Source organism: Globicephala melas, chromosome 8 (genome assembly GCF_963455315.2).
Source record: "Globicephala melas chromosome 8, mGloMel1.2, whole genome shotgun sequence".
Lineage (NCBI taxonomy): Eukaryota > Metazoa > Chordata > Mammalia > Artiodactyla > Delphinidae > Globicephala > Globicephala melas.
Window position 1 is genome coordinate 59,829,273 of NC_083321.1, and position 24,640 is coordinate 59,853,912.

A 24,640-nucleotide genomic window follows, 5' to 3' on the forward strand; every position below is an offset into this window, starting at 1 on the left:
GAGCACAGACTCCGGACGCGCAGGCTCAGTGGCCATGGCTCACGGGCCCAGCCGCTCCGCAGCACGTGGGATCTTCCCGGACTGGGGCACGAACCCATGTCCCCTGCATCGGCAGGCGGACTCTCAACCACTGCGCCACCAGGGAAGCTCTTCATATACTTTAAATAACTGTTTTGACATCTGGTAATTTTTTGTGACATTCTTTGATTTTCTTTTTTTTCTATTCTTAAACATTGTGCTTGTACTTCCACATAAACTTTAGTATCAGCCTAGAAACTACAGTTGTTTTTTTACATAATTGGAATCATTCTGCACATGTATCTTGAGCATTTCTCACATCAGTAAATACTCTTCAAACTATACCATTTTCGTGACTAAAATATTCTATTTTATGGATGTTTATGGATGGCTCATATTTAAATAGTGACTTTTTTTTTAACATCTTTATTGGAGTATAATTGCTTTACAATGGTGTGTTAATTTCTGCTTTATAACAAAGTGAATCAGTTATACATATATCCCCATATCTCTTCCCTCTTGCATCTCCCTCCCTCCCACTCTCCCTATCCCACCCCTCTAGGTGGTCACAAAGCACGGAGCTGATCTCCCTGTGCTATGCGGCTGCTTCCCACTAGCTATCTATTTTACGTTTGGTAGTGTATATATGTCCATGCCACTCTCTCACTTTGCCCCAGCTTACCCTTCCCCCTCCCCATGTCCGTAAGTCCATTCTCTAGTAGGTCTACGTCTCTATTCCCGTCTTGCCCCTAGGTTCTTCATGACCATTCTTTTTTTTAGATTCCATATACATGTGTTAGCATACGGTATGTTTTTCTCTTTCTGACTTACTTCACTCTGTATGACTGACTCCAGGTCCATCCACCTCACTACAAATAACTCAATTTCGTTTCTTTTTATGGTTGAGTAATATTCCATTGTATATATGTGCCACATCTTTATCCATTCATGCAGCTCAATATCAAAAACACAAACAACCCAATCCAAAAATGGGCAGAAGACCTAAACAGACATTTCTCCAAAGAAGATATACAGATTGCCAACAAACACATGAAAGAATGCTCAACATCATTAAATCATTAGAAAAATGCAAATCAAAACTACAATGAGATATCATCTCACACCGGTCAGAATGGCCATCATCAACAAATCTACAATAAATGCTGGAGAGGGTGTGGAGAAAAGGGAACCCTCTTGCACTGTTGGTGGGAGTGTAAACTGATACAGCCACTATGGAGAACAGCATGGAGGTTCCTTAAAAAACTAAAAATAGAACTACCATACGACCCAGCAATCCCACTACTAGGCATATACTCTGAGAAAACCATAATTCAAAGAGTCATATACCACAATGTTCATTGCAGCTCTATTTACAATAGCCAGGACATGGAAGCAACCTAAACAGTGACTCTTAATTGTTCATAATGGTGATATTGTCTTGACTAGGTAATTTGTTATGAGTGCTGCTGATATTCTTTCAAAAGGGACCCATGTTTCTCACCATGAGTTTCCAAGTCCTGAACCAAGGCATGCGTATCAAACGTTAATTTCCTTTGTTCTAAAGGAGTTATGTCCACTGGCCTCATATCATATCCTTCCTTGGTTGCGGTGGTGAAGAAATCTGAAAAGAGAAGGCAGTTTTTTTTGTAGTAACTAATAGAAGCGTCACATTTTAGCTTCTAAAGCATTTCCCCCCATCTATTTGTAATACAGTTCCAGCTCTTCTACTTGGGAATTCTGTAATTTCAAGCAAGATAAAGGATTTATCTGAGCTCCTGATTCTTTTTTTTTTTTTCGCCACGCCGTGCAGCATGCAGGTTCTTAATTCCCTGACTAGGGATCGAACCCATACCCGCTGCATTGGGAGGGTAGTCTTAACCACTGGACTGCCAGGGAAGTCCTTGAGCCCCTGATTCTTTTATTTGAAAGTCTCTAACATTATTCTGTACGTAGTAAACATTCAGTAAATGTTTGCTGTCTTTTAGTATTCCAAAATTTTAAGAGTCAGTCTAACATCATAACATAATATACATCAAAAGCTTTGGGGGGGACTTTCCTGGTGGCGCAGTGGTTAAGAATCCGCCTGCCAATGCAGGGGACATGGGTTCGAGCCCTGGTCTGGGATGATCCCACATGCCGCGGAACAACTAAGCCCGTACGCCACAGCTACTGAGCCTGCGCTCTAGAGCCCGTGAGCCACAGATACTGAGCCCGCATGCCACAACTACTGAAGCCCACGCGCCTAGAGCCCGTGTTCCGCAACAAAGAGAAGCCACCACAATGAGAAGCCCGCACACTGCAACGAAGAGTAGACACCGCTCGCCTCAACTAGAGAAAGCCTGCGCACAGCAACAAAGACCCAAAGTAGCCCAAAGTAAATAAATAAATTTATTAAAAAAAAAAAAAAAAAAGCTTTGGGTATTGCTGGCACACCTCTAATTACTGGAGAGCAGAAACTGTCCAGCAACTCTCCTTCTTGCTCAGAAGTCTTTCATAGAGCTGTGATAATTTTTAGACATATACCCCCGTCTAAAGTAGCTTTCTGTCCTCCCACTCTTTATATATCAACAGTTTATTTCCTACACAGTTCTCAGTTCTAATCTGAAATTATCTTGTTTACTGCTTGTCTCTCTGAACCAGAATGTAAGTGCCATGAGGCCTGGACTGTGTCTTTCATCTGTATCTTTAGTACCTAAAACAGTGCTTGGCAAATAGTTGGCTCACAGTATTTTATTGTTGAATCAATCAGTGAATCGGATTTTAAATCCGGAAGTATTTAGTGGTATCAACACAAAAGACCTAGGACGTTGTTCTCATTTTTGAAATAAATGTCCTATTTCAATAAATTCCCAATTTTTAACCTAGACACATAATGGTTCCTTTCTATCTACTGCTGATGAATTTATTAAAAAGTATTTTCTTTGGGGGAGAACTCTGTCTATATACAACTTTATTGCCATTACTATGTATTATGTGAAATAACTGCTAATTAGTATAAACTACTAATCAAACACAAGGTACTATACTAGATACTTTATATACTACTAAGGCATCATGGTATTATTCACCTTTTTAGATAAGAAAATCAAGCCTAGGAAAGGTAAAGCCTAAGGTTTTGCCTAAGGTCTTGCCTAAGGTCATAGAGTCTCTGGCAGAATCAGGATTCAGATCCAGGTCTTCTGACTCCAAATCTCATGCTGTCTTATACCCCATGCTGTCTTTTTTATCCTAAGCCACTTAAGACATCTAGGTACTTAAAAGACAAAGCTGCAACCTCAGGTATTACTTTTCTGCTAGTATAGTGTAAGGCAAATGTGATTCCTTCCTATATAACTTTCTAGTCAAGAAACATCTGAGTGCCAGGCACTGTGTTAGGCACAGGGGATGATGAGCAAAACCAGACATAACAGATGTCTTCATTGACTTTATAGACTAATAAACAGGAAACAGATGTTTTTAAAAAAAATCTAAAGATAAACTCTAATTCAAATAATGGAAGAGTAATGTCTAGTCCTTTATATTAATTAATTCAAGTACTCAGATGAATTCTGGTTAACCAGAAATAAAAGGAAGCAGATGTAAAGGTGGATCAATTTTGAACACACACACACTCATTAGCACAGAGGTCGACAATCTTTTTGGCTTTGAGTGGCATCTAGAAGAGTTAAGCAGTGTGCCTGTGGGTCAATATTAAACCTAAGGAGGGAGAGAAAAAGAAAATTAGAGGAAAAAGAGGGGCAGATTTCTATAACAACTGCATTAGGAACAATGATTGGTACCCTTAGTTACCTATCCTTGATTAGAAGTTCATTCAGTTGATTAGAAGTTCAGTCTTTTATTTGGGGTTTAGGGGAAAAAATCAGTAATAATATTTATACAACATGTTACTATTTTCACACCTATTACTTTATCCTTAAAATTCTCATGTTGTGGATGAGGAAAACTGAGGCTCAGAGGAGCTAAGTAATTTGAGATCTTATGGTCTCAGAGCAAGGCATATTAGTACATAGTTCCTCTGACTTCAGTCAACAAACTCTGAATACCTTCCACAAGGAGAAGCTTCCTACTTGTTGACTGAAAAAAAAAAAAGTGCAACCTAAAAGTTGAGAATTATGTTTTATTCAGTGGATTTTCTGAGGACTTAAGCCTGGAGGACAGCCTCTCAGATCGTCTGAGAGACTGCTCCGAAGAGGTAAGGGAGGAGCCAAGATATACAGGAGTTTTGCAACAAAAACCAGGTAGTTGGAACATCAAAAGATTACTGTTAAAGAAAACCAGACATCTCAAGTTAATGAATTTAGCACTTTACTATGTATGGGAAGATGCAAGGGTCTGGGCTCACTGAAATCATTCCTTTGATATGCACCTTAACTATCTAGGACCGGTGTCCTGCTTTTCTCCACCCTGAATCCCCTCAGAGTGCATAGCTGAGGGTGGCTGCAGTGGCTGGTGGCTGCAGCATCCTTCGTTTACTGATATGGCAGGCAACATTGTTCATCCACGGTGCCTCGCCTTGCTCATAAATCCAACCATCATTTGGGAAGCATTTCATGACCAATTTTGTCCCATGGTGCTAGGAAGGCTCATTCCTAGATCAGGTGAAGATTCTGTTGATAGGCTATACTCAATGTGTTAATTTTTGGATTAGGCCCTGTTGATAATCTGAACTTCTCTGGATCACCTGTCTTACTAGTCTCTTTTGATCCAGGAAATGTTTTCCCTTGTTGCTTCTTCCCATAACTAGAGTTGTACTATTACAGTTATTTTATGTAGGTTATGTATATATAATCAACAGTCTGAAGACTTTTAGCCATCATTAATTTTGCTGGAGACCTGGTTACACATTGGGTAATGCAAAAGACAACAATTTTTTTTTTTTCCTGGCCACGCTGTGCAGCTTATGGGATCTTCCCCGACCAGGGATTGAACCTGCAACCTCAGCAGTAAAAGCTTGGAGTCCTAACCGCTAGACCACCAGGGAATTCCCCAGTAGACAATAATCTTATAAAACAGGATGTAGGTAACACAACTAATACAGCTTTATACATTAATAAAGTCATAGTACAGCAGAGACAGAAAGTATAAACAAATTGAAAACAAGGAGAACAAATTAAAGCAATGATTAGTATAACTAGTTGTAATCTGGTTGCAATAAACCATCAGGTTCACAGGGGAGCCAGCTGGAGAAGCCAAATTCTGGAAGGATCAGGCAGAGAGAAAATGATATATATTTCATCTTTGTTTACAAAGGTATACTTTATCAACTTGTTGTAGGTCATAGCATAAGAGGAAAGCTTTTCCTGTTTTCCTGGAAAACAAGGATTAAATCCAGTATATTTCAGAAAAAGTGATAAAATTATAAATCATATTCATCAGTTCATTTAGTCGCATGTAATTAATTCCTGAAGATCTGAATGCAGTCATCAGGTCTCCATCCGAATTCTGTAATATCTTACCCAGTTCAGTGGTATGATCTGAAAATTATCAGAAACTTATATTTGTCAAAAAGTCATTTTTACGAATCTTCTTTAAGATCTTCATTTTATAAAAGCATCAGAGTAAAACAATGATTGTTTACAAACGACAAGACTTAAAATGGCACGGTTAAAGATCTGATTACAATGCAATTGACAAGAAACTTGGATATTTATGTGATGCACATTTTAAGATAATTAGACTTATGACTGATAACTTATACCAGGGCACATCAGATTTTTAGGTATTCCATATAAATTTTGGAATATCTGTATTAATGACATTTTTCTATACACTATAACCTATGGTTCATCTCCAATCACTTGACGATGCTTCTCAAGTAATTTAAAATACCAAATAAGCCTAATTAGTTTAATATTCTTCTCTGAGAGGTCTCAGGGTTCCTTCAAAGCATCCCAGAGTCAGCTGGAGGTCAAAAGAACTTTAGTTAGAATTTCATATTTGGGGGACTTCCCTGGTGGTGCAGTGGTGAGGAATCCACCTGCCAATGCAGGGGACACAGGTTAGATCCCTGGTCTGGGAAGATCCCACGTGCCGTGGAGCAACTAAGCCCATGCGCCACCACTACTGAGCCTACACTCTACAGCCTGTGAGCCACAACTACTGAGCCCACGTGCCACAACTACTGAAGCCCGTGTGCCTACAGCCCTGCACCACAACAAGAGAACCCACCTCAATGAGAAGCCCGCACACCACAACGAAGAGTAGCCCCCACTTTCTCAACTAGAGAAGCCCGCGCACAGCAACGGAGACCCAACACGGCCAAAAAAAAAAAAAAAAAAAAAGATGTTAGCGGAACTATTAAAAAAAAAAGAATTTCATATTTGGGAAGTTTGTCAAAAACATCAAAAAGGTTTCAAAACACTTGGTCAAATAGGATCATAGGTTATTGTGAAACAGTACTTCAAAAAACAAATACAGATCACTTAAAGGCAAAGAAACTCACACAATCTGTTTCAAATAGCAATACTCCAAGAAAACTTTGTTCTCTTAACAAAGAGAGGAACCAAATCCAGTTTTGCACCAGCCTACTTTTAATAACAAAATCTATTTACCTAATTAGGTAATTTACCTAATTAGGTAAATTTACCTAAATTTAATTAAATTTAATCTAATCCCAGCCTGACTATGTACAAAACTCCTTTTTCAGGGCTCCCTTTCTACATACCTTCTAAGACTTTTTGTATATGTATTAGTTTATCCCATATTTTTCCATCCAAAAATAACCAGTTCTAGGACAATCATTTTTCCCCTTAACAAAATGTACTTTCATTCCTCACACCTTCTTTTGCTGAAAACACCCATCCTACTTTCCTTGCATATTGAAATGTTTCCCGTATTATTTTTAGTAATTTTAATTACATATTCCACCTTTAACCCTTAAAAACCTTACTCTCTACCAAAAATCGACAATCAGCAAGTAACTGTAAACTGTCATACCAGCATTTCCTTATTGGAATATCCTATAACCTCTAGAAACATATAACATAATTTCTTTCCTCAATGTGGTATAAGATATGGGTCTAATAAACCCAAACATCTTTAGTTTCCCTCTCGTAAGGAGACAAAAGTAGGTAAATTTAGATCTGTTTAGCAATTACTGTTCCAGTATTTTATCTTATTTGAAATGACCTGGATATTCAGTGAACTGCCATCATTTAATTTAACTTAGCAAAACTCAACTTACCAAAAATCTGGAGAAACTATTTTAAATAAACATACCCCAAACATAATTATTCCTAAAGGGTTCACCTAAAAACTCTCATTCCATTCCCCTTTATTTTATAACTTATGAAAATACTACCATACCAAGTTAAAAAAAATTTTTTTTTTTTTTTTGCTGACAAACTCTGTAACAGAAATAACATGAACATGTTGACCTTTGGTAAACTTACTTTTATTATAAAAGTAAGATATGTCTACATTGATTAAACCAGCAAACTTAAACTAGCTTTAATACCAGACGTTAATTTAATATTGAATATTTCCTAGATCATGTGACCCTGAAATTCCTTCCGGCCAGTTTCTTTCATATTTAGAAATATTTAATTTGTAAGCACTTACTTTTAAGTCAATTAAATAGAGCTCTTTATAAATTTAATTTTGATAATATTTCCCAGAGGTAGAGATATTTCATACATATAATGTCTACACAGACACATAAACAGACAAATTTAGAGATCTCATAGCTTCACTTTAAAAACTTAATTATGATTCTTGTACTACAATGTAAATTTACTAGTTATTTATAACAGTTGGAGTAAGTTAAATTTCTTTGCTCAGATGACAAAGGCTTTACTATTTGTGGAAAAGACTTTTAATATTTGTATTCGTCCTTGATAAACCCTTAAGGAGGCTATGAATTAGATTTTGGCTAAGGGAGCCTTTCCAGTGGTTTGAGTTTAAAAAGGCCACTTTTTTCCGTTTTCCCTCGTTGGTTTCAGGTTCTGAAACCTGACTGAGCTAGTTAGGTTCAGTCTCAGATCATTGTGGGCTGTATTTACATTTCTGATTTATAGAGATTTGCAAGACAAAGATGTTGCTTTTAATTCCACAAAGAACAGATCTGTCACCTAAATGATATTAAAAGATTAATTTGCCCAACTATGTTTTCTTTAATTTCCTTTTTTATATCAGTGAGAAGATTTCCAACTAAACTGCAATTCGGGAGTTCTGTGTTCTAGGATTTCAGGGCTTAATTTATCATGCCTTCAAAAGCTTGCATAAGGCATTCAACAAAGGCCCTCTTTCTCAGTTTTACTTTATACTGTGTGGGCTCAGGTAATGCTACTGGTTTCCTTTAGCATGTTTAATTAATATTTCCTGAGGGGGCAAATTCATATGCCCTGCCTTATAATACCAAGCAGGGGAAGCATTCACCAGTAAAACATGTCTATTCCACGATATAATTAAGCAAAAGAGATGTAACCATCTTATATAAAGCCCACTTAAAATGGGTACATTTTTATAAATTTTCATCTCAATTCTATCAACTTTTATTCTTTTAACTTTAGTTTCCACGAGGACTCAATCGACAAGTGTAGGTCTTACAAGGAGTCCTAGAAGCCTTTCTTTTTATCCTGACCATTATATCTATTTTTGTATAAAACGCTCTGGGATCCCCAGTGGGGAGTTGAGCCAAGGGTTTCAAGCCCTTTTCTCAATCTTTTAACTTTATTGGCCTGTTGCCCCAAGTAACTGTTGGTCAGGTATCTGAGTGTAATTTTCTTCCAGCCTTTTAAATATATAAATACATAAATACAAACAAATAAATAAAACACTGAGGTAAACAGAGTGGACTTGTCTGGGGCCCTGTAATGTTGGGGACAGCAAGGGATCCCTTTGGCCCATCCAACCTCAGGTAGTGCTGTATCAAACCTTTGATTTAATCCCATTAATTTCCATTTTATTTACTCCATTTAAAAATAACCATCTAAAGATTTCTTTATTAATTTGGGACACTTCCCTTTAAAATTTTCACCTGGTTGGGAAAAAGTCTCTAGAATTTCCCTTCAGTTTTTTTTCCCCCTGTTAATCAACCTAGTTAACATGAATTATTCTAATGTTTTTAGTAGCATCTGTAAGACCCACTGAGGGGAAGTGGAGACCACAAACAAGGCTTCCCAAACCATTTGTATTTTTGGTTTGTTTTAAACTAAGGGAGTTTTTAGGTTAACCACTGCCAACTAAAAACTTGCATTTGCCATCTGCCTCTCTAAGGATTAAGTCACTAGCCACTGCAGTCACTGACCTTCAACACACCCTGAAAGGAGTTCAGGGCGGAGATCAGGAATGAGGCACTCTGTGCTCTGGGAAAAATTGACAGAACAGGCCTTCAGATAGTTAGATATTTTCAGGAGAAGGTTTTATGAGCCCAAATTCTTGTATCTTTTCATATTTAGAAAAGCACTAAAATCATCAAGGGAGACATCTGCTTCTCATGACCAGCAGTAACCTTCTGCAAAAATGTGTGCGGGACTGCACATATCCCCCCACCCCTTTCACTAAAATCATATATATACTGACCTTTCCCTCTCCCTCTTTGGAGCAGTTCCTCAGAGCTATCTGAGAGGCTGTCTCCTGGGCTATAGTCCTCATTATGCCCCAAATAAAACTTAATTCACAGCTCTCATGTTGTGCATGTTTTTTTCAGTCAACACCATTATGTGTATTTCCCACCTTTTGTTTTCCCCCCCATAGGTACCAATAAAACAGCTGTTTATAATGAGCTCTCTAAAAATTTACCAATTTAAGTTTCTCAAATTTGAAGGATCCATCATCTAGTCATTAATGAGATGTACCTTAATAGTGACTCAAACCAGTAAGATGCAAGAGGCTTCCCCGTAAGAGAGTGCAAAAGATGGAGCCTAAACAAGATCCAGAAAGTTTACTCCCCAAAACAGTTAAGAAAGTACAAGACTTCATTGTACAGGTTGACTCAACAAAGGTTAAGATGGCAAAAAGCCCCTGAGAGGTGGTACAGTCACACAAAAGACTGCTCAGAATCCCAGGCTATTCGATAGGTTGCCAAATGTATACCATATGTGCACCTTTTGGATGGCAGAGACCAAGTTCTCAACACACACACACACACACACACACACACACACACACACACACACACACACACACACACACACACACACACACGAAGATCAGGGAGTACATTTACATTTAAAAGACAAAGGAAGAGAAATGCAAGTTCCCCCTAGAAGGGCTTTTGTTTAAGGTCAGAATTCTGAAAAGACATTTTTATCAGGCTGGCTTTTTCTAACTTAACTGTGTACACAAAAAAAGAGCTCCATCTTGGGAGAGAGCGGCCAAGATGGTGGAGTAGAAAGACCCTGAGCTCATCTCTTCACACAAGCATAGCAAAATCACAACTATCTGCAGAGCAACCATTGATGAAAAAGACTGGAACCTACCAGAAAAGATCTTCTACAACTAAAGTCATAAAGAAGGAACCACAACAAGATGGAGAGGAGGGGTGAACACATGATATAATCAAATCCCATCTCCACAAACTGGAGAATAATTGTGTTGCAGAGGTAATCTCACAGGAGTGAGATTTCTGAGCCCCACGTCAGGCTCTCCAGCCCAGCGGTCTGACACCTGTAAGATGAGCCCCCAGAGCGTTTGACTTTGAAGGCTAATGGGGCTTAACTGCAGGAGCCCCGCAGGACTTGGGGGAATAAGAGACTTCACTCTTAAAGGTCCACACAAAAATCTCACGCACTCCAGGACCCAGGGCAAAGCAGTCACTTGATAGGCGTGTGGGCCAGACCTGCCTGCTGGTCTTGGAGAGTCTCCTGGAGAGGCGGTGAGGCAGATGGCTGTGGCTCACCCTGGGGACATAGACACAGGTGGCAGAAACTGGGGAACATTCAGCTGTGTGAGCACTGCTGCTGCTGGCAGCTGCTATCTTGGCTCATTAGCCAAGACCTAGTACCACCCAACAGCCTGCAGGCACCAGGGCTGGGAAGCCTCAGGACAAACAACTAACTGGGCAGGGACACGGCTCCACCCATAAGCACTGAAGCTGCCTGAAGACTAAAAAGCCCACAGCCATCTCTGGACACACCCCTAGACAAAGCCCAGCCAACAGGAGGGCCAACTCCCAGCCCCAACCACTAGGGGGGCAGGCACCGGTCCCTCCTGCCAAGAAGCCTGCACAGGCCCTTAGACCAGCCTCACACACCAGGAGGCAGACACTAGAAGCAACAAACCTATGATCCTGCAGTGGAGGCCAGACCCTACCCTGGGGCCAGCTGGGTCCTGGCCCTACCCACTAGCAGGCCAATGCAAACTTTGGAACACCCTGGACCCCAGATCCAACAGTGTCAGGAGCTGGCCCCACACCAACAATCTGAAATGAACTCTGGGATCCCTGGGCCCTGCAGCCAGACTCAGAACCAGCTCTGCCTGACAGTAGCCTGGCACTAACACCAGGATCTGGCTTCACTTGCCAGTGGGTGGGCAACAGCTCAGGAGACTTTGGGACCCTGACTCCACCTACCAGTGAGTGAGCACTAGCCTTGGGACCCCTTAGGATTCCACGACCATCCATGTCATGACCAGGCCCCACTAAATAGCAGCTAGCAGCAACCACACAAGGCAGGCTGTGGCAACCAACTAGATTAGGGGCCAACCAAACCTACCAGACTGCCCACACAGCCCTCTTAGGGGGAACCCCTAGAGCATACAGCTTGGGTGACAAGAGAGGAGTGCGCCGCTGCGATGCACAGGATGCCGCCTACAGAGGGCCATTTCCAAGGTAACTAACCTGCCACATACATAAAAATACAAATAGCAAATCAGACAAAATGAGATAGCAGAGGAATACATGCCTGACGAAGGAACAAGATAAAACCACAGAAGAAGTAACTGATGTGGAAATAGGCAATCTATGCAAGAAAGAGTTCAGGGTAATGATTGTAAAGATAATCAAAGAACTCAGGAGGAGAATGGATAAACAGAGCGAGAAGTTAGAAGTTTTTAATGAAGAGGTAGAAAATACAAAGGACAACCAAGCAGAGATGAAGAATACAATAACTGAAATGAAATTACACTAGAATGAATTAATAGTAGACTAAATGATTCAGAAGAACAGATCAGTGAGCTAGAAGACAGTGTAAATCACTATAGCTGAACAGAAAAAAGAATGAAAAGAAATGAGGACCGTTTAAGAGACCTTTGGAAAACATCAGCACAATAATATTGCATTATAGGGGTCCCAGAAGGAGAAGACAGAGAGGGCCTGAGAAAATATTTGAAGAGACAGTAGCTGAAAACCTCCCTAACCTGGGAAAGGAAACAGTCATCCAAGTCCAGGAAGTGCAGAGATTCCCATAGAGGATTAACCCAAAGAAGAACACACCAAGACATATTGTAATCATAATGACAAAGTTAAAAATAAAGAGAGAATACTAAAAGCAGCAAGGGAAAATCAACAAAAAACATACAAAGGAATTCCCATAAGGCTATCAGCTGATTTTTCAGCAGACCTCTGCAGGCCGGAAGGGAGTGGCACAATACATTTAAAGTGATGAAAGGGGAAAACTTACAACCAAGAAAACTCTACCCAGCAAGGCTCTCATTCAGACTCGATGGAGAAATCAAAAGCTTTACAGACAAGCAAAAGCTGAAAGAATTGAGTACCACCAAACCAGCTTTACAACAAATGATAAAGGAATTTCTCTAGATGATAAAGACCACCTAGAAGCTAGAAGCAAGAAAACAACTAGAAACAAAATTACAAAATGAAAATGCTCACCAGTAAAGGCAAACATACAGTAAAGGTAGGAGATCACCCACACACAAAGCCAGTAGGGAGTTTAAAAGACAAAAGTGGTAAAATCATGTTTATCCACAACAAGCAGTTAAGGGATACACAAAACAATTAAATGTAAAATATGATATCAAAAACAGCAATTGTGGGGACTTCCCTGGCAGTCTAGCAGTTAAGACTCTGAGCTCCCAATGCAGGGGGCATGGGGTCGATCCCTGGTCAGGGAACTAAGATCCTGCATGCCGTGCAGTGCGGCCAAAAAAAAACAAAAGCAAAACCAAAACAAACGAAAAATCTCCCAGTAATTGTGAGGGGAAGACAGTACAAATGAAGGGTATTTAAAATGCATTTGAAATTAAGAGAGCAGCAACTTAAAACAATCATCTATATACATAGACTGCTATACAAAACCCTCATGGTATCTGCCAACCAAAAACTTACAATGGATCTACACACAAGAAAGAAAAAGGGGACTTCCCTAGTGGCGCAGTGGTTAAAAATCTGCCGGCCAATGTAGGGGACACAGGTTCCAGCCCTGGTCCGGGAAGATCCCACATGCTGTGGAGCAACTAAACCCGTGTGCCACAACTACTGAGCCTGCATTCTAGAGCCCACAAGCCACAACTACTGAAGCCCATGCGCCTAGAGCCTGTGCTCCGCAACAAGACAAGCCACCGCAATGAGAAGCCCACACACCAAGACAAAGAGCAGCCCGCACTAGCCACAACTAGAGAAAGGCCACACACAGCAACGAAGACCCAGTGCAGCCAAAAATAAATAAATAAATATATTTTTTAAAAAAAGAAAAGAAAAAGGAATCCAAACACAACACTAAATATAGTCATCAAATCACAAGAGAAGTGAACAAAAGAAGGGGGAAATAAAAGACTTACAAAAATCCAGAACAGTTAACAAAATGGCAATAAGAACATATATATAGTTAATTACCTTAAATGTAAATGGACTAAATGCTCCAACCAAAAGACACAGACTGGCTGAATGGATACAAAAACAAGACCCGCGTATGCTAACTACAAGAGACTCACTTTAGATCTAGAGAAACATACAGACTGAAAGTGATGGAAAAGGTATTCCATGCAAATGGTAATCAAAAGAAAGCCAGAGTAGCAATACTTATATCAGACAAAATAGACTTTAAAAATAATGACTGTCACAAGAGACAAAGAAAGACACTACAAAATGATCAAAGGATCAATCCAAGAGGAAGATATAACAACTGAAAGTATATATACACCCAACATAGGAGCACCTCAAAATATAAGACAAATATTAACAGACAAAAGAGAAACTGACAGTAACACAATAATAACAGGGGGACTTTAACTTACACGTTACATCAATGGACAGATCATACAGACAGAAATACAGGCCTTAAATAACACATTGGATGAAATGGGCTTAATTGATATTTATTGAGCATTTCACCTGAAAGAAGTAGAATAAACATCCTTTTCTCATGCACATGGACCATTCTCCAGGATAGATCACATTCTAGGCCACAAAACAAGCCTCGATAAATTTAAAAAATTGAAATCATATCGAGCATTTTTTTCCGACCACAACACTATGAGACTAGAAATCAACTACAAGAAAAAAACTGCAAAACACACAAACACGTCAAGGCTAAACAATACGCTACTAAACAACCGATGAGTCACTGAAGAAATCAAAGAGGAAATAAAAAAATACCTGAAAAAAGGAAAATGACAACATGATGATCCAAAACCTATGGATGCAGCAAAAGCAATTCTAAGCGATACAAGTTTACCTCAGGAAACAAGAAAAATCTCAAATAACCTTATGTCGAAAGCAACTAGAGAAAGAATAAACAAAACTCAAAGTTAGTAGGAGGAAAGAAATCATAAAGATCAGAGGAGAAATAAATGAAATAGAGATGAAGAAAATAATAGAAAAGATCAATGAACCAGGTTCTTTGAAAATATAAGCAATATTGATAAACCTTTAGCCAGACTCATCAAGAAAAAAAAGGAGAGGGCCCAAATCAATAAAATCAGAAATGAATTACAAAAAGTTACAACCAACACCACAGAGATACGAAGGACCATAAGAGACTACTACAGGGAACTATATGCCAATAAAGTGGACAACCTGAAAGAAATGGACAAATTCTTAGAAAGGTGCACACTCCCAAGACAAAACCAGGAATAGAAAATATGAGCAGACCAAGTACCAGTACTGAAAATACTTAATTAAAAAACTCCCGAGCTTCCCTGGTGGCGCAGTGGTTGAGAGTCCGCCTGCCGATGCAGGGAACACAGGTTCATGCCCCGGTCCGGGAAGATCCCACATGCTGCAGAACGGCTGGGCCCGTGAGCCATGGCCACTGAGCCTGCATGTCCGGAGCCTGTGCTCCGCAATGGGCGAGGCCACAGCAGTGAGAAGCCCGCGTACTGCAAAAAAAACCAAAAAAAAACTCCCAACAAACAAAAGTCCAGGACCAGATGGCTTTACAGGTGAAATCTACCAAACATTTGGAGAAGAGTTAACACCTACCCTTCTGAAACTATTTCAAAAAATTGCAGAGGAAGGAACACTTCTGACCTCCTTTTATGAGGCCACCATCACCCTGAAACCAAAATCAGACAAAGCTATCACAAAGACAAAAACCACATTCACAGAAAGATAAACAAGATGAAAAGGCAGAAGGCTATGTATAAGATGAAGGAACAAGATAAAACCTCAGAAAAACAACTAAATGAAGTGGAGATAGGCAACCTTCCAGAAAAATAATTCAGAATAATGATAGTGAAGATGATCCAGGACCTCGGAAAAAGAATGGAGGCAAAGATCGAGAAGATGCAAGAAATGCTTAACAAAGACCTAGAAGAATTTAAGAACAGAGACGAACAATACAATAACCAAAATGAAAAATACACTAGAAGGAATCAATAGCAGAATAACTGAGGCAGAAGAACAGATAAGTGACCTGGAAGACAGAATGGTGGAATTCACTGCTGCAGAAAAGAATAAAGAAAAGAGAATGAAAAGAAATGAAGACAGTCTAAGAGACCTCTGGGACATTAAACGCAACAACATTCACAATATAGGAGTCTCAGAAGGAGAAGAGAGAAAGGACCCGAGAAAATATTTGAAGAGATTATAGTCGAAAACTTCCTAACGTGGGAAAGGAAATAGCCACCCAAGTGCAGGAAGCACAGAGAGTCCCAGGAAGGAGAAACCCAAGGAGAAACACGCCAAAACACACAGTAATCAAATTGGCAAAAATTAAAGACAAGGAAAAATTATTGAAAGCAGCAAGGGAAAAACGACAAATAACATACAAGGGAACTCCCATAAGGTTAACAGCTGATTTCTCAGCAGAAACTCTACAAGCCAGAAGGGAGTTGCATGATATACTTAAAGTGATGAAAGGGAAAAACCTACAACCAAGATTACTGTACCCAGCAAGGATCTCATTTCGATGGAGAAATCAAAAGCTTTATAGACAAGCAAAAGCTAAGAGAATTCAGCACCACCAACCAGCTCTACAAAAAATACTAAAGGAACTTCTCTAAGAGGGAAACACAAGAGAAGAAAAGGACCTACAAAAACAAACCCAAAACAATAAAGAAAATGGTCATAGGAACATACATATCGATAATTACCTTAAACGTGAATGGATTAAATGCTCCAACCAAAAGAAACAGGCTTGCTTAATGGACACAAAAACAAGACCCATATATATACTGTCTACAGGAGACCCACTTCAGACCTAGAGACATATACAGACTGAAAGTGAGGGGATGGAAAAAGATATTCCATGCAAATGGAAATGAAAAGAAAGCTGGAGTAGCAATACTCATATCAGATAAAATAGACTTTAAAATAAAGAACGTTACAAGAGACAAGGAAGGACACGACATAATGATCAAGGGATCAATCCAAGAAGAAGATATAACAATTATAAATATATATGCACCCACATAGGAGCACCTCAATACATAAGGCAACTGCTAACAGCTATAAAAGAGGAAATCGACAGTGACACAATAATAGCGGGGGACTTTAACACCTCACTTACACAAATGGACAGATCATCCAAACAGAAAATTAATAAAGAAACACAAGCTTTAAATGACACAATAGACCAAATAGATTTAATTGATATTTATACGACATTCCATCCAAAAACAGCAGATTACACTTTCTTCTCAAGTGTGCATGGAACATTCTCCAGGATAGATCACACCTTGGGTCATAAATCAAGCCTCAGTAAATTTAAGAAAATTGAAATCATATCAATCATCTTTTCTGACCACAACTCTATGAGATTAGAAATCAATTACAGGGAAAAAAACGTAAAAAACACAAACACATGGAGGCTAAACAATACGTTACTAAATAACCAAGCGATCACTGGAGAAATAAAGAGGAAATCAAAAAATACCTAGAGACAAATGACAATGAAAACACGACGATCCAAAACTTATGGAATGCAGCAAAAGCAATTCTAACAGGGAAGTTTATAGCTATACAAGCCTACCTCAAGAAACAAGAAAAATCTCAAGTAAACAATCTAAACTTACACCTAATGGAACTACAGAAAGAAGAAAAAACAAAGCCCAAAGTTAGCAGAAGGAAAGAAATCATAAAGATCAGAGCAGAAAGAAATGAAATAAAAACAAAGAAAACAATAGCAAAGAGTAATAAAACTAAAAGCTGGTTCTTTGAGAAGATAAACAAAATTGATAAGCCACTGGCCAGACTCATCAAGAAAAAGAGGGAGAGGACTCAAATCAATAAAATTAGAAATGAAAAAGAAGTTACAACAGACACTGCAGAAATACAAAGCATCCTGAGACTACTACAAGAAACTCTATGCCAATAAAATGGACAACCTGGAAGAAATGGACAAATTCTCAGAAAGGTATAACCTCCTAAGACTGAACCAGGAAGAAATAGAAAATATGAACAGACCAATCACAAGTAATGAAATTGAAACTGTGATTAAAAATCTTCCAACAAACAAAAGTCAGGAGCAGATGGCTTCACAGGTGAATTCTATCAAAAATTTAGAGAAGAGCTAACACCCATCCTTCTCAAACTTTTCCAAAAAATTGCAGAGGAAGGAACACTCCCAAACTCATCCTATGAGGCCACCATCACCCTGATACCAAAACCAGACAAAGATACTATATAAAAAAAGAAAATTACAGACCAATATCATTGATGAATATAGATGCAAAAATCCTCAACAAAATACTAGCAAACAGAATCCAACAACACATTAAAAGGATCATACACCATGATCAAGTGCGATTTATCCCAGGGATGCAAGGATTCTTCAATATACACAAATCAATCAATGTAATACACCATAATAACAAATTGAAGAATAAAAACCATATGATCATCTCAAGAGATGCAGAAAAAGCTTTTGACAAAATTCAACACCGATTTATGATAAAAACTCTCCAGAAAGTGGGCATAGAGGGAAGCTACCTCAACATAATAAAGGCTATATATGATAAACCCATAGCAAACATCATTCTCAATGGTGAAAAACTGAAAGCATTTCCTCTAAGATCAGGAACAATACAAGGATGTCCACTCTCACCACTATTATTCAACATAGTTTTGGAATTCCTAGCCACGGCAATCAAAAGAAAAGAAATAAAAGGAATACAAATTGGAAAAGAAGAAGTAAAATTATCACTGTTTTTAGATGACATGATACTATACATAGAGAATCCTAAAGATGTCACCAGAAAACTACTAGAGCTAATCAATGAATTTGGTAAAGGTACAGGATACAAAATTAATGCACAGAAATCTCTTGCATTCCTATACACTAATGATGAAAAATCTGGAAGAGAAATTAAGGAAACACTCCCATTTACCATTGCAACAAAAAGAATAAAATAACTAGGAATAAACCTACCTAGGGAGACAAAAGACCTGTATGCAGAAAACTATAAGACACTGATGAAAGAAATTAAAGATGATACCAACAGATGGAGAGATATACCATGCTCTTGGATTGGAAGAATCAATACTGTGAAAATGACTATACTACCCAAAGCAATCTACAGATTCAATGCAATCCCTATCAATTTACCAATGGCATTTTTTACGGAACTAGAACAAAAAATCTTAAAATTTGTATGGAGAGTCAAAAGACCCTGAATAGCCAAAGTAGTCTTGAGGGAAAAAAACAGAGCTGGAGGAATTAGACTCCCTGACTTCAGACTATACTACAAAGCTACAGTAATCAAGACAATATGGTACTGGCACAAGAACAGAAATATAGATCAATGGAACAGGATAGAAAGCCCAGAGATAAGCCCATGCACCTATGGTCAACTAATCTATGTCAAAGGAGGCAAGGATATACAATGGAGAAAAGACAGCCTCTTCAATAAGTGGTGCTGGGAAAACTGGACAGCTACATGTAAAGGAATGAAATTAAAACACTCCCTGACACCATACACAAAAATAAACTCAAAATGGATTAGAGACCTAAATGCAAGACTGGACCGTATAAAACTCTTAAAGGTAAACATAGGAAGAACACTCTTTGACATAAATCACAGCAAGATATTTTTTGATCCACCTCCTAGAGTAATGGAAATAAAAAGAAAAATAAACAAATGGAACCTAATGAAACTTCAAAGCTTTTGCACAGCAAAGGAAACCATAAAGAAGACGAAAAAACAACCCTCAAAATGGGAGAAAATATTTGCAAACGAATCAACGGACAAAGGATTAATCTCCAAAATATATAAACAGCTCATGCAGCTCAATATTAAAGAAACAAACAACCCGATCCAAAAATGGGCAGAAGACCTAAATACACATTTCTCCAAAGACATACTGATGGCCAAGAAGCACATGAAAAGCTGCTCAACATCACTAATTATTAGAGAAATGCAAATCAAAACTACAATGAGGTATCACCTCACACCAGTTAGAACGGGCATCATCAGAAAATCTACAAGCAACAAATGCTGGAGAGGGTGAGGAGAAAAGGGAACCCTCTTGCACTGTTGGTGGGAATGTAAATTGATACAGGCACTATGGAAAACAGTATGGAGGTTCCTTAAAAAACTAAAAATAGAATTACCATATGACCCAGCAATCCCACTACTGGGCATACACCCAGAGAAAACCATAATTCAAAAAGACACACGCACCCCAATGTTCACTGCAGCACTATTTACAATCGCCAGGTCATGGAAGCAACCTAAATGCCCATTGACAGACGAATGGATAAAGAAGATGTGGTATATATATACAATGGAATATTACTCAGCCATAAAAAGGAACGAAATTGGGTCATTTGTAGACACGTGGATGGATTTAGAGACTGTCATACAGATACAGAGTGAAGTAAGTCAGAAAGAGAAAAACAAATGTCACATATTAACGCATATATGTGGAACCTAGAAAAATGGTACAGATAAACTGGTCTGCAGGACAGAAACTGAGAAACAGATGTAGAAAACAAACATGATCCTATACATAGAAAATCCTAAAGACGCCAAAAGGAAACTATTAGAGCTCATCAATGAATTTGGTAAAGTTGCAGGATACAATATTAATATACAGAAATCTGTTGTAATTCTACACAATACAACGAAAATCAGAAAGAGAAATTTAAGGAAACAATCCCATTTACCATCACATCCAAAAGAATAAAATACCTAGGAATAAACCTGAGGAAGCAAGAAGACCTGTATGCTGAAAATTATAAGACACTGATTAAAGAAACTGAGGACGACACAATAGCCAAAACAATCTTGAGAAAAAAACAGAGCTGGAGGAATCATGCTCCCTGACTTCAGACTGTACTACAGAGCTACAACAATCAAAATAGTATGGTACCAGCACAAAAACAAACACATCGATCAATGAAACAGGATACAAAGCCCAGAAATAAACCCATGCACTTATGATCAATTAATCTATGACAAAGAAGGCAAGAATATACAAGGGAGAAGGGACAGTCTCTTCAATAAGTGGTGCTGGGAAAACTGGACAGCTACATGTAAAAGAATTAAATTAGAACATTCTCTTACACCATACACAAGAATAAACTCAAAATGGATTAAAGACCTAAATATGAGACCAGATACTATAAAACTCCTAGAGGAAAACATAGAACACTCTTTGACATAAATCGCAGCGATATCTTTACGGATCTGTCTCCTAGAGTAATAGAAATAAAAACAAAAATAAACAAATGAGACCTAATTAAACGTAAAAGCTTTTGCACAGCAAAGGCAACCATAAACAAAAACAAAAAGACAAACTATGGAATGGGAGAAAATATTTGCAAAGGATGCAACTGACAAGGGATTAATTTCCAAAATATACAGTTTATACAGCTAAATATCAAAAAATAATACAATCAAAATTTGGGCACAAGACCTAAATAAATTCTTGGCTTGACAGCTTTCTTTTAGTAATTTATAGATGGTGCCTCAATGTTTTCTCAATTGCATTTTTTTCAAGAAGAAATCTGATGTCAGTCTTATCTTTGTTGCTCTGTATTTAGTATGCCTATTTCATTTTTTTACCTGGATGTTTTTGTTATTTTTTGATCTTTGCTTTTTAAACAAATTTTATAATGATGTGCCTTGGTTGTTTTCTTCATGTTCCTTGTACTTGAGTGTTTGTTGAGCTTCGTCATTTTATAGTTTCTCTCAAATTTGAAAACTTTCACCCATCATTTCTTCAAAATTTTTTTGCTACCTTCTATTTTTAGGCCTCAAGTTACACATATATTAGGCCAACTGAAGATGTCTCTGAGCTCACTGGAACCTTTTTTCTACCTCCTCCTCCCACATTCTTTTACACTTTGGATAGGTTTTTATTGCTATATTTTCAAATTTTCCAATCTTCTCTTCTGCAAGACTAATTATTTTTTCTGAGCTCAGCAGAATTTTATTTACTTTTTAAAAATTTATTCATAGGAAAGGAACATTATTTTGTGACAACATCAAGACTACCAAACTCAGGAACAACCAGATGGAAGAGACACATAGGACAAGTTATATTGAAAGGCAAATTTGTTGGGAATTCTATCTAATGCAGTTTTCATATAAAACCTTCTAGTTTTGATATCTAGAAACTCAACTTAGAAGATAGGAAAGGTAAATCTATCAAGTTTTTAAACATGTTTATGTCTGATAATTCTTACATCTGTCAGTTCTAGCTTGGTTTCAAATTATTGATTTTTTCTCTTCATTATAGGTTGTGTGTTCCTGATTTTTTCATGCTTGGTGATTTTTGATTGGATGCTAAATAATAAGTTTGTTATTTTGTTTGGTGGTGGATATATTTATAAGTATTCTTGAGCTTCATTCTGGAATGCACTGAAATTACTCAGAAACGGTTTGATTTTTTTAGGTCTGGATTTTAATATACATTATTCAGGCCCAGAGTAGTGGTCAGTCTAGGGTTATTTATCCCCAACTAATGAGGTAAAACCCTTAAATGTATCCTACCCAATGTCCCATGAATCATGAGTTTTTTCCCATCTGGCTGATGGAAACAGACATTGTTCCTGGTCCTGTAGGTGTGTGGGCTACTGTTCTCCTTAAATACATGTAACTATACATATATGTGCGTGTGTACATACATGGTATATATATATATATATATATATATATATGGTGGTTCTTTCTCTAGTCTCAGGCAGTCTTCTCATATGTACACACTGTTCACTACTCCATTAAGTACTCTAAGTGGATCCTTTGCTAATCTCTGAAGTTCTCTCTCTGTGCACATTCTCCTCTATGGTATCTGTTCTGTGAACTCAAGTCATTTTAGTCTCCCATACTGTCAGTTCCACCTCTTCAACTCTTAAGAATGTGCCAGGTATAATAACCAATCATCTTACTTGGCCTGGAACTGAGGGATGGATAGTCCAGGGCAAATCAGACTATATTTGTCACCCTATCACTAGGTTTTCTCTGAGTTCCCCCTCCCTGAACCACAGCCAGAAACTAAAGGTAACAAGCGAGGGTAATAGTAGTTTCCTTAGAAGATAAATATGGTGCCCGATAATCCGTCTTAGAAGGAAGCCAAAAACTAGGTAGCCTTCCTTATACAGATACTTCTTCAGCACTCTTCACAGTACCCAACTCTTAACAAGGATATTTATGCTTCATACCTTTAAAATTAATCAATAAAAATCACTTCATGAGTTGTAAAATAGTTGGATTTGCGGTTTTAGCAATAGGTTGGGGATTTCTGTAAATTCATGGGGTCTCAAACAAGATTTATTCTAAATGAGTAACACTGGAAATGGAGATGATAAGGGAAATGTAAACCTGCTGCATAAAAAAAAAAAAAGTTCATGTAACGTATATCCTGGTTGGACTTCCTAAAGAGAAGCAGAGTAAAACAACCAGGCTAGTTTTTATACCGTGTCCCAAAAGAAGAAATACAAGTCAGATTCTGCTAAAAACAAACAAACAAATGAAACATTCAGGAAGATTAAAAAAAAATCTGGTGTCTGGAGAATGGCAAGTTCTATAATACTGCTACAAAGGTAGGAGAGTAGATACAGGGAATAGGGAGAATGGACTAGAAAGATAGACTGGCCCAGACTGTGAAGATCATGGCTTGCAATGCAATGGTATTTAAAGTTTATCCTGTAGGCCAGTGGTTCTCAACCCTATCTGTATATCAGACTCAACCGTAAGGATTTTGAAGAATAAATATACCTAAACATAACTGTTAGAGTTATTTGTGTAGTAGTTCTGAGGTACAGTCCAAGCCTATAATGCTTTAAAATCTTAACAGGTAGCCCTGATGCACAGTCAGATTTCTAAGTCAAAGCAGCCACTATAGGCCAAAGTTCTATGAAAACAATAACGATAATAAATATATTCTTCAACATTTGTACTCTGTACCTTTTTTGGCTCTTCAAAGAATCCAAGTTGAGAAAAAATGTAAAACTGAAGCAAACTATAGAGTCCACACATAGCTGCTGCTCTTCATCCCTCACCTCCCTCACTCTGACAGTGGTCTGCTTTCTTTCCTGAGTAGGAGAACTGCAGAGGCAGCTGGTAATACTTTGTGTAGGCATGTGATTTTTATGTAAATCACATGCAAAGAAACTAAGAATCATTTCTCAGGCGGCCCAAGTGAAGAATATTTGTCTCAGGGGAGAGATCAAGATGGCAAAATAGAAGGGCGTGGAGCTCACCTCCTCCCACAAATACATCAAAAATCCATCTACATGTGGAACAATTCTCACAGAATACCCAGTGAACACTGGCAGATCTGATACAATCAAAGCTTCAAGAAAGATCACCATGTAATGCAGTAGAACTAAAGGAAAAAAAAAAAAAAAGAATTGGGACAGGACCTATGCGCCTGGGAGAAAGCTGTGAAAGAAAAAAGCTTCTGTCACTCTGGGAACCCCCTTCACTGGCTGGGAGATCAGCTGGAATAGATAGGGCGCTTCAGAGACTTAGGGAATAGTGCAGCAACTGGCTTGCAGCATGCAGAACAGAGACCAGCATAGCCAGTGCTGGCCACTTCACTGCACTCCCCATCCTGAGATGCGCATCTGCTAGTGCCCCTGGGGGCTGGGGGCTGAAACTCGAGCTTCAGCAGACAGACCCGGGGAGAGGACTGATGTTGTCCGAGAAGAGATAGCACAAAGTGGCTGGAGTGTGGTCCAGGCTGCAACTGGGAGTGTGTGCAGAACAGAGCCTGGGTCTGCCACAGAAGCCCCACTGTTAATGCATGTGTGAAGGGAGAGGCGATACCCCACCATAGCAGCCTGATTATCAGCATGCTCACAGCTGGTATGGCTCTGACTCTATTAGCTCTGGGAAC

General features: G+C 38.5%; 2 protein-coding genes across 6 annotated transcripts in view; one reads left to right on the plus strand and one right to left on the minus strand.

The window, feature by feature from the left end:
* ANKRD42 (ankyrin repeat domain 42) overlaps positions 1 to 2,429 on the plus strand; it is an 84,538-nt gene extending 82,109 nt beyond the window's left edge. Inside the window, exon 14 of one of the 2 annotated variants that reach the window (XR_009564936.1) lies at positions 2 to 136. Coding sequence is in view for 1 of the 2 variants with exons in the window: in XM_060303797.1 (XP_060159780.1) it covers positions 2 to 164 (163 nt within the window). In the remaining variant the exon portion in view is untranslated. Of the gene's footprint in view, position 1 lies in introns of both variants that reach the window. The other variant, XM_060303797.1, reaches the window with a different exon arrangement.
* The window catches only part of CCDC90B (coiled-coil domain containing 90B), a 59,987-nt gene that overhangs the window by 25,610 nt on the left and 9,737 nt on the right, over positions 1 to 24,640 (minus strand). For all 4 annotated transcript variants that reach the window (XM_060303812.1, XM_060303810.1, XM_060303811.2 and 1 more), the window contains exon 2: positions 1,520 to 1,639. In XM_060303812.1, coding sequence (XP_060159795.1) covers positions 1,520 to 1,639 — 120 coding nt within the window. The remainder of the gene's footprint in view (positions 1 to 1,519; positions 1,640 to 24,640) is intronic.